General features: G+C 45.4%; 1 protein-coding gene across 1 annotated transcript in view; it reads right to left on the reverse strand.

Moving 5' to 3' along the window:
• Positions 1–513: 513 nt before the first annotated feature.
• The window catches only part of qkia (QKI, KH domain containing, RNA binding a), a gene marked incomplete at its 3' end in the record, with an annotated part of 97092 nt that continues 80010 nt past the window's right edge, over positions 514–17595 (reverse strand). Inside the window, 4 exon segments of the mRNA XM_080750738.1 lie at positions 514–528; positions 531–625; positions 4036–4476; positions 7066–7153. Of these exon segments, the coding sequence (XP_080606864.1) occupies positions 514–528; positions 531–625; positions 4036–4476; positions 7066–7153 (639 nt within the window).

A 17595-nucleotide genomic window follows, 5' to 3' on the forward strand; every position in this document is an offset into this window, starting at 1 on the left:
CAAGAGTTAAATAAACACGGAGGATTTTACTGTGTACTGGTGTTCTCGCCCCTACTCTGGGTCTCCACTCTAAGCTGTACAATATTCAGCTGCTTCACTCCAGCGCTCCTTGTGAGCAGAGGAGATAAATCATGTATGGAAACAGAGTCTGCCCTCTTTTAGGCTCTAATCTCACATCAGAGGAATGTCATAAAATAGCTTAAACACTGCCTGTGTAGGTACTACCTGTCCTGGGTCCACCACCATGCACAACCAATGCTTTTAATAAGATCACTTTTTTTTTGCTGAGCTTCAAAATGTATAAATTCTAATCTATCTAGGAGACGAAACACTGTAATGTAAACAAAGTGTGCATACCACAGTCAACCATTTAGCTGGTGTGCGGATGTGTGGGGTAGCAAAGGTGGTGGTAGGAAGAAATAATAATAATAATAATAATAATAATAAAAGACAACAGACAATATTCCTGACTAAGGCATCATCAAGGCATTAAACAGAGCATTGCAATACAAGTCAATAGCAGAGTGTGTCTTAAAGAGACTAAACTGACCTCTGTCAGCGGTCACAATCCTTTGGTAAGGATGGACCCGCGTGTCATGCCGTCTCACTTTAGTAGCCATTGCACCTAGATCGCAACAGGTCCACAAGGTTAGAAACCATTCACTTTGAGGAGGGAGAGAAAAGCCTGACTTATACTTCAGCGCATGGCGGCGTCACGTGCTGAAAATAGCAACTCTTCGAGCTTATAGACTCTGCTATTTTCGGCGCCTGACGCTGCCATACGACGGCATATAAATTAAGCAAAACAAGTAAATCTTTTACAGTAATAACATTCACATTTCTTTTCTTTCTTTTTTTTTACCACGTCATTTATACTGCTCGGCTTATACAATAATACACAGGACAATAACAATAACATTATACAGAATATAATACATATAGACACCATACACATCTTTTTTTAACGACTAAAAAATGTGGTAGAAAAGAAATATAATACACATTTTTTTTACTTAGTATTTAGAAATGTATAACTTAAGGTAATAACAATTCCACAGTGCTCAGGGTTGTTCAGAGATTAGGGCAGGCGGGCGGGTGAGTGGGTGGGTGGGGTGAGTAAAAAAAGGTTATCGGCAAAAATAGTACGATGCTTCCTGTCGTGTGGATCCAGAGGGGGCCGAGGAAGATTTAGGTGAAGTCCATTTAGATCTTAATAAAAGACACTTGAACCCCAGCAGCCATGTTCTGGGGGGAATGTGGAAGCTGGACACTTGGAAACTCTAAATGAGGCTATCCAAAAGTATTTTTGCCATGGAGATTTGGTGTAGACAGAGGGGTCAAACACGGTCCAGGCACAACGCGGGTCCAATTTACTAAAGCCTAGAGGGTTTAAGTGGTTCAACAGAGCCAGACTCTACTCTGCCTGCCTCTCTAGCGCCATCTACCACTTATCTGCTGCCATTTCACCAGTTCTTAAGGAGTAGTTCACCCCCAAAATAACTTTTTCCTATCGTTTACTCACGGCATGGAGACATCAGTTCAATAATATCTTTTTTTGTATTTGTCGAATTCCTAAGATAATAATTTGATTACAATAGATTTACCCCCATTGATTCCGGATGGGGACCCAAATGCATTCGGGTCCCCATCCGGAATCAATGGGGTAAATTTACTATAATCACATTCTTGTCTTAGGAATGCGACACAAACTAAAAAATATTATTGAACTCAAGTCTCCATGGCGTGAGTAATCAATGGGATTTTTTGGGGGGGTGAACTACTTCTTTAAGTTCCTAAGAGGATCGGCTGCTTGCCGATGGCCGAGGCAGACATTTAGCCTGGTTGTAGTATTTGTTAAAAATGACTTTAGTCTTTCCTGTGTGTGTGTGGGGCATCTCTCTGTGTCAAAACACAGGCTGTGGGTTCCTGCAATGGGTGGAGGGAGGCGAGTGTGTCTTCGCATACAAATGTTGATCTTAAAAAGGAAGAGATATGAAATATGGAGACGGTGAAGCTCTAATGTTAATGGCTCACCATGAAAACTAAAACTAAAAACTAAGTGTTGCAAAAGGTCTAGCAAAGGAACTCTGCACAGCAGGATGCCATTTTAGCACTCTGGAGGTCATCCCTCTCCAGCTTTTATGCAACGGCGTCAATATTTTAGATTTCGTTTTTTGCTGCCAGGAAGGATGGCCCTTGTCGGCTCTGGTACGGGGCCAAGGATAGAAGAGCGATGTGGCTACTGCCATATTTCTCCTCTCTTCATTACAGTGAAAGCCTTTAGAGAGATTTGTGTGCGGAGCCTTCATTGGCTAAATGGTGGGCAGGGCCATTGGGCCCGCAACACGGGTCACACTGTGACGAGGCTCCGATGCAGCAGAGCAAAAACTACTCCCAGTACTTGACGCAGTACGGGAAAGGGGGAAAGAAAAGATAAATAAAAAGGTGAGCCGCTTTCGAAAGAACTTGAAAGAGTGAGTTAGTTTGAAAGGGTTTTATTCTGTAGTTGTCAGGGGGAAACTGAGCCTGTGTACTTCCAAGCTTTGACTGACTACACAGCCACCAGATGGCATGAAGTTTCGTTAGACTTGCTGAAGCCTAGCTAGGTACAGTAGCAGGCCAGTGTTGCCATGTCTGCTTATTATAAGCGACTTTGGGCGTGCGTTTATTTTTTTACTTATTTTTAAAATGTAGTTGCTTATTTGGGCTTCCTTCCAAATGCTTTAATTATTGTTTAACCAATAATTAAGGACCCCCAAATGAATAGGTATTTGTCCATAGTGCAGAGTCACCCATTAGAGATTTGTGTTTGACTTTTTTTTTGTAATGGCAGATCTACAAGCACACAAGGCATAGCATACTCATGTCGCTTCTTTTGGGCTTGTTTTCATAGACCTGGTTGCTCATTTCTCTCGCAGAATCTGGCAACACTGGCGAAAGGCAGCGGAGCCAATTGTGTGAGCATTAACGCGCGCACACGTGTTTGTGTGTGTTCCACTGGGGCGCTCTGTTGCTGAAGGCACCGATCGATGGCGTGAGTAAATAAAATGCACTAAGCTGGTGTAACCCTGCGAGTTAAAGAGAGAAAAGCCAGTCAGCTGCTCCTCTCTGCTCCACACCGGGCTCAAACACAAACACAGGTCAGTGGGAACAGCACTTTGTTTGTCCGATGGTACAGTCGGCACCTGAGGCGCAACGCACTGTTTAGAGGGAGGGGAACACCCGCCGATAAAGGCATCTTGTTTGCGCTGCATGTACACATCTAGTGCAGTTGAACAGCATTGTCATGCCAACATGACAATTGTTGGTCTATCTATCTATATATCAATATATCAGCTATATATCTCTCTTTGGTATGTGTTAAGTTTAAAGCACTGTGGAGCGTGCGTTTGACATTAAGCGTACGCTTGACATACAAACTAAGGGGGAATGTCAGGTATTAGCGCTGGGCCTGGAGTTCAATAGGGGTGAGACTAAGACAGTGAAGCATAGAGGCTGGCAGGGGGGGGAAAAAGAAAAAGGAATTTAATGAACATCCCCAACGGGAGAGAGAGAGAGGGGGGGGGGGGGGACTATCTGCAGGCATCAAGGCGTGCCTGCATAGGACAGCACAAAGGAATGATTTCAAAGCTTCAGAAATCCGAGGGGATCCACCAGCAGACTGGATATGCCTCCAGGCCAGTGCATGAAAGGGTTAGAGTGCAGGCGGTGGTGTGTGCGCGCGCCTCGTTTCGGTGTGCACGCTGCGGATCGAGGCGCTTCCTCTCGATGTGAAGCTTGTAGAGCAGAACCATCCTGAGAGTGTTGACTGTTAACTGGGGAAGTGTAACGATGACAAACAGCCTCCTTTTAAGACCTTAAATTAACTAAAAAAAATACAAAAAAAATACAGAACCAAAGATCCTTCCGCCCCTCCTTTCCTTTGCCTTTGTCCGTGACCACCAACCACCACCACCATCACCTCCACCCTAGTGAGTTTTTTTTGTTTGTTTTGTTTTGTTTTGTTCACTCTTCAGGTGGACACGACATATTTACCTTTCATAAAGTCCTGATTGTGGCTCATGGAAGCCGCGTCCAGCATCCCAGCCCCGGCGTAAAACAAGCCCTCCTGTCCTGGCTGGGAAAAGCCTGCGGCGGCTGCTGCTGCACCCATGCTGCCCCAGGGTCTCTTACCTAGAACCCCACTGTGCTCGATGGGGTACTCCAGCAGGGAGGTGGGTGCCAGGGCGTAGGGGTAGTCGTAGGGGGAGGCGTAGATGAGCCCGCCCTCCGGTCCGGGGGGCATGAGGGAGGGTGTGCCATTGGGCATCATGGTCGCCATCTGCGCCGGCCGGATGATGTTCATGATGGGGCCGCCGCCGGGCGTGGGGGGCCGCATGTGCGCCTGTGGAGGCAAGACTTGGCCCGGGGGGCCCGCTATGAGGCGCTGGCCCTGGGCCGCTGCCGCCGCCGCTGCAAGAGAAAACGCAAGGGGGGCTGCCATAAGCCAGAGAGTGAAGGACAGCAGAGAGGAGAGCGGGAGAGAGAGAGAGAGAGAGAGAGTGCGAGAGACAAAAGACAAAAGTGTGGTGGTGGTGCAGTTGATCATAATTACAGGTGAAGAGGAAAATAGCGAGAGGGAAAATACAAAAGCAGGAAGGAGGAAGGGTGGCAGGGAGAACAGGGGAGAGGAGCAAAAAGGGAAATTAATCCATGCAAATGATCAGTGTTGACCCACAGAAGCCACAATGTGCTGCAAAATGACATTCAACAACAGGGGTGTCACAAGGGGGGGGGGGGAAGTGGGGGGCCTTATTTTATACTTTAGCTATTGAAAAATAGCAGATCTACAAGCTCGCAGCGCGCGCTGTGAGCTTGTATATTTTTGAAGAGTTGTGAAAATGTGTGCAAATCTTTGAATATAATTATGTACTTTTTAAGCGAACATTTGTAACTAAAATTTAGCTTCTGTGTCCGTGGCCAAATACATATTTTGGAGGTCCTTCACATAAAAATATTTGAGCACCAATGACATAGAAACATGGGTTTTTCAAAAATCCTTAGAAGGATTTGAAATATTCAGACAAATATATTCACGATTTTTCAAAAATAGCAGATCTACAAGCTCGCAGCGCAGCAGTGCCACGCTGTGAGCTTGTATATCTGCTATTTTTCAATAGTTAAAGCACAAAATGTGAGTGAATCCCTGTACCCAAGGCCCAGAATTTGGAGTGACACCCCTGTTCAACATGACAAAAAATAAAAAACAAAAAATAAAAAAAGCCCTTACACCCAAAACACAAAAAAGCATACAATCAATGCAGCAATTGCGATCATCCAGCAAGGCTAAAATCCAAGCATACCAATCACCGTGGCAACTAAGGCTACACAGAAATGTATTGCAGAATTTGTGATCAAAGAGGTTTTAAGAGAGGAGGACAAACAGAAATGGATCAATTCACCATAGAGAGGAGAGCTGGGATCACACATCATGGGATTGGAATTAGATATGTGGTCATAATGCTGATGTGTCATTCTTAAGTTGTATTGTAGTTGCATTTCAGAAAACGTTTCTCCTCTCGATGGCCAGCAGTCCATTTCTGTTCGGGAAACACAAATGAAATGCATTTCCAGGTGGTGTTGCATTTCGTCACTGTCGAGCAGAAGCCTATGGACATACAAGGTTTTGCCCAACAGCAATTTGCGACACATGCGCATCCCCCAAAGGAGGGTGCCAGAACAAATTGTTCACACAGTAGATAATACAATGTAATTACAAACAATGGTCAAGTCACAGGCTAATTATTTAATCCTAAATTGCTCAGGTCTATACGTTTTCAATTTGACAGCCAATTGAGTTTCTCAGCTTTATTTCATATTCATAAACTTGAACCATGGCATCTCTATAAACAAAAACAAGTACTATAGTCTGGTTGCCCTGTTGGGGCAACCACACTGACAAATGTATTATCATTAATAAAAACAACACAGAGCAAGGGTCCCATACAATACCACCACCAAGCAGCCACCACAGACATAAGCTTTAGGCTAACTCCTTTCAGAACTTCCGCCATCGTGAACACTTCTTACATTTTGTGAACATCGTATTCAAAAAGTAAAGGTCGGCTTTCCCTCTCTCAGATGTTTAGCGTGGAAGTAAATCTAAGCGATGGGGTTGAAACAAGAGTTTAAATCACTGTTTGTCAACCTGTGACCAGTTTTTGAACGCTTGCTGACGAAAAGTTTCTGGTGGCCAGTCACACATTCGCATTCCTGCTTCTGTGAAATTGCATTGGGAAAAACTGGCCAGAGGCTGACAAATATAGCGATTTAAACTCTTGTTTCAACCCCATCGCTTAGATTTCCTTCCAAGCTAAAAAAGCAAACATCTGAGAGGAAAGCCGACCTTTACTTTTTGGATACGATGTTCACACAAGGTAAGACGTGTTCATGATGGCGGACCTTCCCTGGAACTTTCCGCTTTGGGCATGTAGTTTCCAGGAACCTCTCCTCGGAGCTAGGGAGAGGTTCCAAAAGGAGCTAGCTTTGGGCCAGTATGGGCTATGCGTTTACACAGAGGGACCCAGGAAACAAATTATATGCGTGATCCAGATACCAAACAAGTGTGGATGCGTGAGCTACAGTATACAGCTACTGTCATGCACAGACAAGCGTGTGGGATTCAGCATTCTGCAGTGCACTGAATGCTTAAAGGGTACCCGTCTTAGGAGTGACGCAGAGCCATTGCATTTGGATGGCAGGGGAAGGGGATGGATGGATGGAGGGGCGTATGAGGAGAGAGATAGAGATAGAGGGATAGCAAAGACAGAGATTGAGGCAGTGCTGTGTGTGTGTTCTTTGATTGGTTCAGTGGACACAGGAAACGTTTATATGGTTTTCGAGAATATCTTCATGATGTTGTGTAATGCATTAAAAGTAATATACGTTACAATGTTACTTGGCATTTCGTTTTCAACTTGGTCAGTGAGGTTAAGAGATTAGACGAGGTATCATCTACATTTGTAAGGTCCTGCTTAGATGGACGTTATTATGCGTGTGTGCGATATGCGTGTGCCGTGTGCTTACGTGTCTTGATGTTGGTGTCTCTGTATGTCCCGTTGAGAATCGCCAGCTCCATCAGCTGCATCTTCTTCAAATTATCCTCTCCCTCCGCCTGCAAGACAAAAAAAAAAGACTATGCATTAACATACTGCATGCTAATTACATACCAGTAAAGACATCAACCCCCTCACAGCCCATTGGAGACATTCAATCAGTGCTGAGTGTTGTTGAAAGGGGACAGAGATGCAGCTAAATCGTTTGGACTGAATGCGAAGAGTTGGTCCGTTCTCTACAAGCACCAGTTGCACAGGGGTTGGATGCTGCGTTGGTCGAGGCCTCGGGCAAAAACATGAGATGGCGTTAGGCAGATGCAGCACCGTCACGGCAGAGTGCTTTGCGTTGTTGCTAAACCTGACAGACGTTAAGAAACCGAGAATGCATATTCATAATCCATATCAAGACGATAATTGCCGTAATTTTCCTTTGTTCCCTTGCGCGCAATCAAATGCGCAATAACCGCTCCGGCTAATGTCAGTCCCGTCAATTAATGTTGGGATAAATAAATACAAAAGCAGCAGCCACCATCATTATCGCCAAATTAGGGGACCGAAATTATTCACGGAAAGCAATTAAGATAGAACCCCTCCTCCCACTCACATCCCATTCATCCATCCATCTACAATCCCCCCTCCACCCCCCTCACTTCCTCTCCCCACCCGCTCCATTTCCCCTGAAGCTGGCGAGCACTCAATAACCATGACAACGCTAAAGCCCCAGTGATTTTCCAGGTAATGCATCATAATTTAAGCAGGTCCTTGTGCGTTAGTCACTGTGCAATCTGAAGGGCAGAGACGAAAAGATGGACAGACAGACGAGGCCCTATTACTTAAAATGTTCTTATTAAAGTTATTACGGTGAGTGCTTGAAAAGAGACTGGGAAGTAGGCTTGGCAGGGGATTTGGTTTGCTCCAAGGCGAGGAAATGTTAAGGAGACTTGTTCAAGCGCACATGTGCATTATGTACACACTAAGGCAGGGCCCACTTGGGGCCCACCAATTACGTGCTTTTTTCAGAGCAGGTTAATGACCAATCAATGGACTGTGGGTCGATGGAACTAACAATAGTATACTCTCAGTTACTATGTATCTGTATCACAATAAAAACTGATTTTCAGAGGTTTCCAAAAAATACCATGATTTTTTACCTATTTCTTCAAAAGAAAAGTATTTTGTGCGCAACACACACACACACACACACACACACACACACACACACACACACACACACACACACACACACACACACACACACACACACACACACACACACACACACACACACACACACACACACACACACACACACACACACACACACACACACACACACACACACACACACACACACACACACACACAGAGGTCGGAAGTTCCTCGGAACCTATTAGTGGGGTGGCAGTAATGAAGGCAAAGGGGCAGACAGTGATCTCTCAGTGTGATCTGTGTGTGTAGCCTGTGTGTGCTGGAGTAATTCACAGTTCAGCAGCAGTGTGCCGTGCCATTCAGGAGGTCATGCAAGAAAGATGTTGAAGCGGAGAAAGGAGGAGAGATGGGGGGGGGGGGGAGAAGAAAAGAAAGAAGACTCAGAGTTAAGCCCTCCCATGAGATTCCTCTTCAAGGTATAGACTGTATTGTGTGTGTGTGTGTGTGTGTGTGTGTGTGTGTGTGTGTGTGTGTGAGAGAGAGAGAGCGAAAGAGACAGACAGAAACAGAGCGAGAGGGGTCCGTTGAGCACAAGAAATTGGCGAGTCTGACAAAGAATACGGTTAGAGCTTGACAGAAGACAGGTGTGTGTATAAGTGCGTACACGTGTGTAGATGTGTCAGCTTAGTGCACGTCACAGCCCCCACTTAGGGTGAGGAATCTCTCTCTCGCTCTCCCCTTTCTTCTACCAAGGACGGTGTTAAAGCAATGAAGTGGCAAATAAATTGTTTCCAAAGTTACAGCACGTTTTCCTGCGATTAGTCAATACACCAGTGGAATGTATTATCTATTGTGGTTTCCCAACTATCAACCCAAAAGTGATGTTTAAACACACACCCACACACATTTCAGCATCCTCTTCAATATTAGAGGTGAGATAAGCACAACTTGCCCTGCAGAGCTGTGATGAGCACAAGGCTAATTAAACATGGCCTGAGTCACTACCTAACAAGGCTAGCGCTAGCAAGCTAACCCACCCCAAAGGAGAGGTAACATCACTGTCAATTAGGCTCGTCTTTCTGACTGCACATAAAACATTATTAAAACACAAAACCACAATGTACCCGTTTCAGGCCGAGTTAAACCAAACCCACAACCCTGCACAGGTCTACAGCGCTATATATGCTAAAGCAGGGGTCTTCAACGTTTTCAGGCCAGGGACCCCTAAGTCGAGAGAGAGATGAAGCAGGGACCCCCACAACCTGTTCATAGATTCCACATAGTTTCATTGTTTGACAGCACAATCATCAGTGTATTTTGGATTCATGTCAATTTGTGTTTTCAGATATTTAACCACTTGAACAGTTAATACATAATAAACTTGACCTTTCACTCTGTACTTAGTATGCTCTTTTTCCCCTCTACACCAAACCCCGTTCTCAGTAAAAAAAATAGTTTTTTAAATGACAGAGGCAGTTTTTGTTTTTCTTCCTGCCCCCATCTGTCTACTCTATTACAGTACATCGCTCTTCTCCCCTCCTTCCATCTCTCTCTCTCTCTCTCTCTCTCTCTCTCAAAACTGTGTCAGTGGTTCTTTGGAAGTCAGCCAAAGCTGAGAAATGACTGAAGGGAGGAGAAAAAGCACAACATAAACATGAATCTACCAGCTATACATGGTGGGGAGGTGGCTGACAGCGTGTCAAATGATGCTTTTCCATCCTGTATGCAGAGCTATAAAAGCCATAGCAGTTATTATATCCATTTTGTGGTTTAACATGGATCATAATATCTAGCAGCTCTGTCCAGAACTCCTGTGGGACACATAACGCATGCCAATAGCAATATTCGTAGGTTCCTGTTTAGTGCTAATCCATTCCTCTTTTTTTTTTTGCCCAAAAACCCCTTCAATTAACTTAACAAAAACATAACACCTTCTTGCAATGTATTCTTACTGAAATGCTAAACCGGAATCAGCTATTAAGACTATGTAAAAACACAAAATAGGGCACACACACACACACACACACACACACACACACACACACACACACACACACACACACACACACACACACACACACACACACACACACACACACACACACACACACACACACACACACACACACACACACACACACACACACACACACACACACACACACACACACACACACAGCCTTGCTATATACGCTACAATTTATACATCACTGTTTACCAGTGTCCCCCACCAAATAGAGCAGATCTGAGTTATGATACGTTGAGCCTGTAGATTGTTTTATATTCATATAAATCAGGCTGTAGGTAGTATAACAGTAGGTAGTGATTTTTGCCAGTCTCAGTGCAAACTGGACAGCATCCATAGAAGCTGAGCCATGTTGGACTGAATAACCGTCACAAGGTTTGCCACTGCCAAGTAGCGACGTGACTGTGGACACGTCACGGTGTGGCAGAGCTTTTAAAAATCACACCAGTGTGAACCGAGCGGTGGTGTCCATTCATTTCAAGTGTGTGTGTGTGTGTGTGTGTGTGTGTGTGTGTGTGTGTGTGTGTGTGTGTGTGTGTGTGTGCATGTACATTTCAAGACTGCTCAACAGCCTGGCTCAGGCTACATACAGACAGACACACACGGACGGATACACGCATACAGACACGGCCACACTAAGGAGACGGTGTGACCACCGCTCCAAAATACACGGAAGTTGTGGAAGTGAGGGATATGTGGGGGTCGCAGAGGAAGAGGAATGAAATAACTGGTAGCTGTTTAGAAGAGACGGGGATGTCCTTGACAAGCTCAGGCTATGTGTATGTGTGTGTATGTGTGTATGTGTGTGTGTGTGTGTGTGTGTGTGTGTGTGTGTGTGTGTGTGTGTGTGTGTGTGTGTGTGTGCGGCTGTGCGCGCGCACTAGCTGTCTATTGTTCAGAAGCAGTATATGCTGGGATGTGAGTGAGTATGAGAGCTGCCTGGTGTCACTGTGTTCTTGTGTACGTTCCATGCGCGTGTGTGCGTGTGTGTGTGCACGCTCTGCGTGTGTGATGTATGATGATGGATCTGGAGGGTAGGGGGGGTTAAACGGGCGCTGGGGAAGAGCGTGCCATCATCCATCCACCTCTGCATAGGTGGCACAGCGCCTGTTGAGACCAGAGCGAGGCAAAATAGAGGGCAGCAAGAGGGGAAGAGCACAGATGCTGCTGCAGCTAGGATGAGCTGTGTGTACGTGTGTGCGTGTGTGTGCGTGTGTGTGCGTGTGTGTGTGTGTGTGTGTGTGTGTGTGTGTGTGTGTGTGTGTGTGTGTCCACACTTCGCTCCCGCTGATACAGCGCCATCCCATCAGTACACACAGTTTGTTGTTAGGAAAATCCCACACAGCCAGGGAGATCATTTGTGCTTTATAACCATAACGTGTGCAACCATCTCTCCATCCAGTTACAGATTCCGCCATTGCTGAATGAGGTTTTCACTGTAAAAATGTAAACTGAAATGGAAACCAAAAGCCTTACCTATATAAATGATCACAGATAGCCCACATATGCCATTTGAAAGAGACCCTATTGTGAATTTTACCATAGAACGCACAACATTGATTACAAAAGGATGCACATAACGATAATGTGCATAAAGGCATAGAGGGAATGTGGAAACCGACCCCTAGATTAGTGAGGTGCTGGCTATGAACCAGGGTTATTATAGTCAACTAAAACTAAAACAAAGAGTCAAACTAAAACTAAAGCGCAAAAATAAAATAAAATTAACAAAGAAAAACAATAATGGATGGTATGTAGAGTAAACTCTATACTGTACAGTATATCGTCGTTGGTGAAAATCTTTTATGTCCAAAACCGTTCGTTTTGCCTTTTCCATTTTAAAAATTATTTAAACTAGTGAAAACAGCTTGTAAATCTGCTGTTTTCACTACTTTTGTGGGGGCTTTACTTTGCGAAAGAACATACACATTTGAAACTTGGAGATACGAGGTTTCCACCCGACAACGACGATATAGCATGTACGTAAAATCAGCTTAGTTTCAGTTTACCTGCCTCAATGTGGACGGGTGATATACTGTATATACACCTGAAAAACATAAACCTCAAGTGGAAACAGACGTAGCTATCATCAAGCTTCACCTCTGCCACACAGCTGACTGTGACATCACATCAAATGAAATGAGCGGTAAATCAGTGGTGTGTGAGTATTGTAGCCGGGGAGGACTGGGATGGCTAAGTAAAGAGACTAACCGCGGGTGACCGGGTCAGAGTTACAAATTAATGTTTGATGAAGTGGTGGACGAGCAGTTGGATAATTTCACATAGCTTTACTCAATATGCAATCACAATTAACCTATTCCTCCACAGCCTGTGTGTGTGTGTGTGTGTGTGTGTGTGTGTGTGTGTGTGTGTGTGTGTGTGTGTGTGTGTGTGTGTGTGTAGACAGAGGATAAATAATGGGTGTCATGTAGGCAGGGTGAGGCAATGAATTTCTAGGATTCCCGATGGAGAAATACTTTCCGGGTTACACATACAGGGACGAGAAAAGGAAGTTTTCCTTTACAGTCCCCATCTATCGCTCAGTCTCTTTCCCCTCTCTCTCTCTCTCACACACACAGACACACACATTCCTGTCTATCAGCGAAAAGCCACTCAATAATGCTGCTCTATCCACAGGAATCAGATTCAATCAATGAGGCCTATTTGTGAAATCAGCAGAGCGGTAAAAGCTATCAGGGAGGGAGGGAGGGAGGAGGGAGCCGTGTCCCACTGCCTACCTGACAACCCTGTGGATGCTAAATCACAGTCATGCTTCTTGCTCTCTCTCTCCTCGTTCAGACACGGCAGGCATAAGCCAACGCACACATACACACCCGCACCGAAAAAGGAGGGGATACACATCATGACAAATGTTGATAATGTTAAACATCTGTACAATGAAACCCATGCAACTTTAATAGTTATGAAGGGGAAGAAAAATAGGAAATCTAGCGTGTGTGATTTTGTCCCATACGATAAAAAACAGATGTGAGGCTGTTCTGACAGCGTTTAGAGATACACACCCTCATTCTGACCCTTAAATCCCCCTACCCCCGAAAAAACCCTACATCACCCACAGATAAACAAACAGGCGCCTGGATTAGGGCGGATGCGTTTTGCACACGTCTGCAACACGAGTACATGGAGCCTTCGTTCATATCTGGCAAGAGGAGACGGGAGGGAGCGCCTTTGAGACTCGCGGCGTGCAGAGATAGAATGACGATGAGAGAGACAGAGAGAGACAGAGGGAGGGAAAGGCTGAATTAAAGAGAGAGTAGGAGGGAGAGCGAGGGAGTACGAGTTCAAGATAGATCACTTGTGATTTTCTTTTGAATTGGTAGAGATGGTGCGAGAGAGCGCGAGAGAGGCGGGGAGAGAGAGGAATTGTGAGGAAATATGAAGAGAAGAAAGAAAATACAAGACGGAGGGAGTGTTGAAAACCAATTTGTAGGTTCCCAAGTGGGCTGACACTGTGGCTGGAGGGCTACTTTCTTCACTAGCCTCTAACATCATCACTAACACGCACGCACGCACGGACAACATTACAAGCATACACTCATCCAGATCCAACATATCATTGCTGTCAGAGGGAAAACTTATGTCCAAAGTCTTTTTTTACATTGTTACGAACGATTCAACACATTGCTATTTTTGCACTAAGCTAAAAAATGCTGCAAAAAGAATAAAATAGGACAATTATGAAAAAAACATTAAATACCGGTATAGATAATATAGATACAAGGTTTCTGCCCGACAGTGATGACACAAACGCGCATGCACACAAACACACAAGTAGGGCCAGGGTCAGGTACTATCCAAACTACTCCAATTTCCTCAGCAGTAAACACTGCCAGCCCTGGATGTCTCCAGAGAGAGAGAAAGGTAGAGAACTGGGGAATATGAGAGAGAGAGAGAGAAAGAGAGAGAAAGATAGAGAACTGGGGAATATGAGAGAGAGAGAGAGAGAGTGGAGGGGGGCAAAGTGCAGTGGTCTGGTTAAAGTAGTGGTTCTCAAAGTGTGGTCCAGGGACCCCCAGGGGTCCTTGAGGGAGTTACAAGGGGATACCCTGCAGAATATGTGCTTTTTAGGTCATCTTTTTCTTTTTTTAAGAAATTGAATATTTAAGCATTTTAACAACACAAGTCTTGCATGGGGGTCCCTGGCACAAACCATTTTCAGAAGAGGCTCCACGGCCAGGCAAACGCATATCAATTTGGGTGTCCTCGACACAAGAAAGTTTGAGAACCACTGGATTGAAAGTATAGGAAAGGAGGAAGTTGAGGAGGTACGTGAGGGAGAGCAGAGCAGGGTGTCGCACCAAATTCTGGGCCCTGTGTACAAGGATTCACTGTGTGCTTTAACTGCTTCAGCAATTGAAAAATAGCAGATATACAAGCTCACAGCGCGGCACCGAGTGCCGCGCTGCGAGCTTGTAGATCTGCTATTTTTGAGTCTTTGAATATTTCAAATCCTTCAAATGTTTTTTGAAAAATGTATGTTTCTATGTCAGTGGTGCTCAGTATTTGGCCACGGACTCCCATCTCAAAATATTTAATTCCAGGGACCCCCTAGTAGCAAAATTTGAGTTACAAATGTTCACTTACATATACCGGTACTAAGATTTGCACACATTTCCACGACTTTTCAAAAATAGCAGATCTGTGAGCTTGTATATCTGCTATTTTTCAATAGCTAAAGTACAAAATAATTAAGGCCCCTCCACCTTGGGCCCTAGCAACTCAGTCCCACTCCCCCCCCCCCTTTGTGACGCCCCTGGAGCAGAGAGAAGGCGCGGAGGAGTGGATGACTTCATGTCGAGGGGGAGGCGACTGGCATGTACGGCAGCTGGCTTTTCTCGCTGCGGCAGCCCCCCCCACCCCACCCGTCTCTCTCTCTCCCTCCTTTGGTTCCCTCCCAAACTCGAACATCTGGAGGAAAATGATTACTCTGTCCGCTCTGCCAAGACGACTTATCAACAATTCCACACTCTTCCAGAAAACAGAGGGGAGGAAGGAGGGGAGACAGTGATGGAGGCAGGAATGAATAGTTGTAGCTGGAGCCATAAAACACCTCCCAACTAAATGACTAAACTGACAAACTGAAAGTTTAAGCGATTTGAGTCCACCGCAGCAAACTTGAAAGAGGATTGAGAGAGAAAACAAAATGAGAAAAAAAGGGAAAGATATCTCAACTGAATCCCGACCAATTTCAAAACAAACATGACTCACATGTTCTCACAGGCGAGGCTGTGGACCAATTGGCTACCACAGGAAGGCAAGATGAAAAAGTTTTGAAGATTTTCGGTCTCATAAACAGCAGCGTTTAAGAAAGAGTAAGTGTGTTGTTTGTTCCTTCTGAAATCTGCCCCTGCTCTTTCACAGGCTATTTTCTTGCCCTCCCCGTCTTCACTTGGCTTTTGCAAGAGTATCTACCAGAGAATCGGGCCTCAACTGTATTTTTCCTTTTCCCCGAAGACTAACAATGCAATCTCCTGCAACTCTCCTCTCTGAATGTCTCAAACCTTCACAACACTTCCACAAAGCCTCTTTATTTCCCCCTTTACGCACTCTTCTCTCCCCCGCTCTCTCCTTCTCACTCCCAGACAGTGTCAGTTAGCGGCAGGCACTATTAGTCATGCTAAACCGTCGACATGCTAGCTCATTAGCATAGAAGTGAACCTGGCTCCAGTCAGATTATTACAAACACAGCACGGCTGCTCCGCCCCATTAATGTCAATCACAGCTCATACCAGAGCCATGCAATACACTCAACCTCTTTCATCTTCTTCACTTGTTGTTACATCACAGCTAAGCTCATGAGAGTCATGCTGTCACGCTGCTACAGCACCAGATGGGAGAGGCGAGGACATCCATAATGTGGCTACATGTGTTTAAATAAAGTTCCACAAAGTTACACCCCATAACTAGTGGAGTCTGTAGTCAGAGCCTGTAAAAGTCACTGGCGGTTGGCATTGACACTGGCCACTGGATCTATGAGGCTTATTACAGCCGTTTATTGGGCCAGACAGGAGTGGAGCAGGCAGCCTTGGTGCTCGGTGGCAGCCCCATCAATATCAACTGACGCACACATAACACACAGGCAATATCCCACCAAGATGGGGCAAAGGGTGGAAAAAAAGTAAAAGTTTCTATTTGTGGGTCCCCCCGCCCCTTTAGCTCACTGACCCAAGACATTTAGATCCATGATCAAATACATTTGCTAGGAGTACAACAATAGGAGAGCGGGATTCTGAGCGATTCTTGTTTATCCTCAGAAACCGGGTTAACTGCCATGTTAATGTAGCATTAGGAGGGGATTAAACTTTGTATAAATAACCTAGAAAAAAATATATATACAGATTTAGCGACATGATTCGGATGGATACAGAATGAAAGCTGGTTGGCCTGTGTCGGCTTTGACAAACAGATGATGTTATGGGCCAACAGCAGGGGAGACAAAGAACTTGGAACCTGAACACGAGATGTTTGAGAGATGAACGGGATGTTGTCACGGTGTAAGCCCTGACAGACAGCTGTCTGAATTTCATTCTAACCTCATTCCCCCTCTCCCACGAGACCGTCGCCTGCCTCAACCGCACAACACTCCCTCCCCCACATCAATATCCTCGTTCTTCATGCCTTCCTCTACCTCCTCCCTTTTAGTCCTTCCTCCAACAGGCCCGCCAGACGATGTATTGTTCTGTCGCAGTGATCCTTTAATGCCATAATCGAGCGGGGGAATATCTTGAGGGGATTTGGCCTCGGATGATTTGGGAGCTTTAAATACCGCCGTGGGATTTGCATCAGATTCAGAGATCCCAACTCTGAGCCCGATGGTCGGAGGCCTTTCCCTTAAACCTGTGGATCTGGAGAACTCGCACGAGCCAGGACCTGTAATTCATACCTGGAGCCCACTGGGATGTAACCCCAGACCTGAGCCCTGACAGCCCAGCTAACCCAGGTCTGGCTGGCCGTTTAGATGAGATATTGGTGAAAAGCTATACGAGTCAGGGTGCAACCCCATCTTCCATCCACAAAGCGGTGTTGAACTCTCTGCTATGGTAAGAGCCAGACTCGCAATTCTGTCAGGGAGCCTTCAACTACAACTCGCTCTGTGCTCATGGATCAAATGTGATCACAGAAGAGACTATATATGGAACAATCTGTGTGTGGTTCTCCACAGGGCAGAGACAGATCGCTGCTTTCATCGTGATCCTGCGGCTGGCAAAAAAGTAGTTCGCTATTAGGGTCAGGACACCACAGGGCTCTGACACAAGGATGGACTTGTACACAGACGGTCATTAGTCATGGACCGGGCTAAGAGGA

Source organism: Nannobrachium achirus (genome assembly GCF_963921795.1).
Source record: "Nannobrachium achirus genome assembly, chromosome: 20".
Taxonomy (NCBI): Eukaryota; Metazoa; Chordata; class Actinopteri; order Myctophiformes; family Myctophidae; genus Nannobrachium; species Nannobrachium achirus.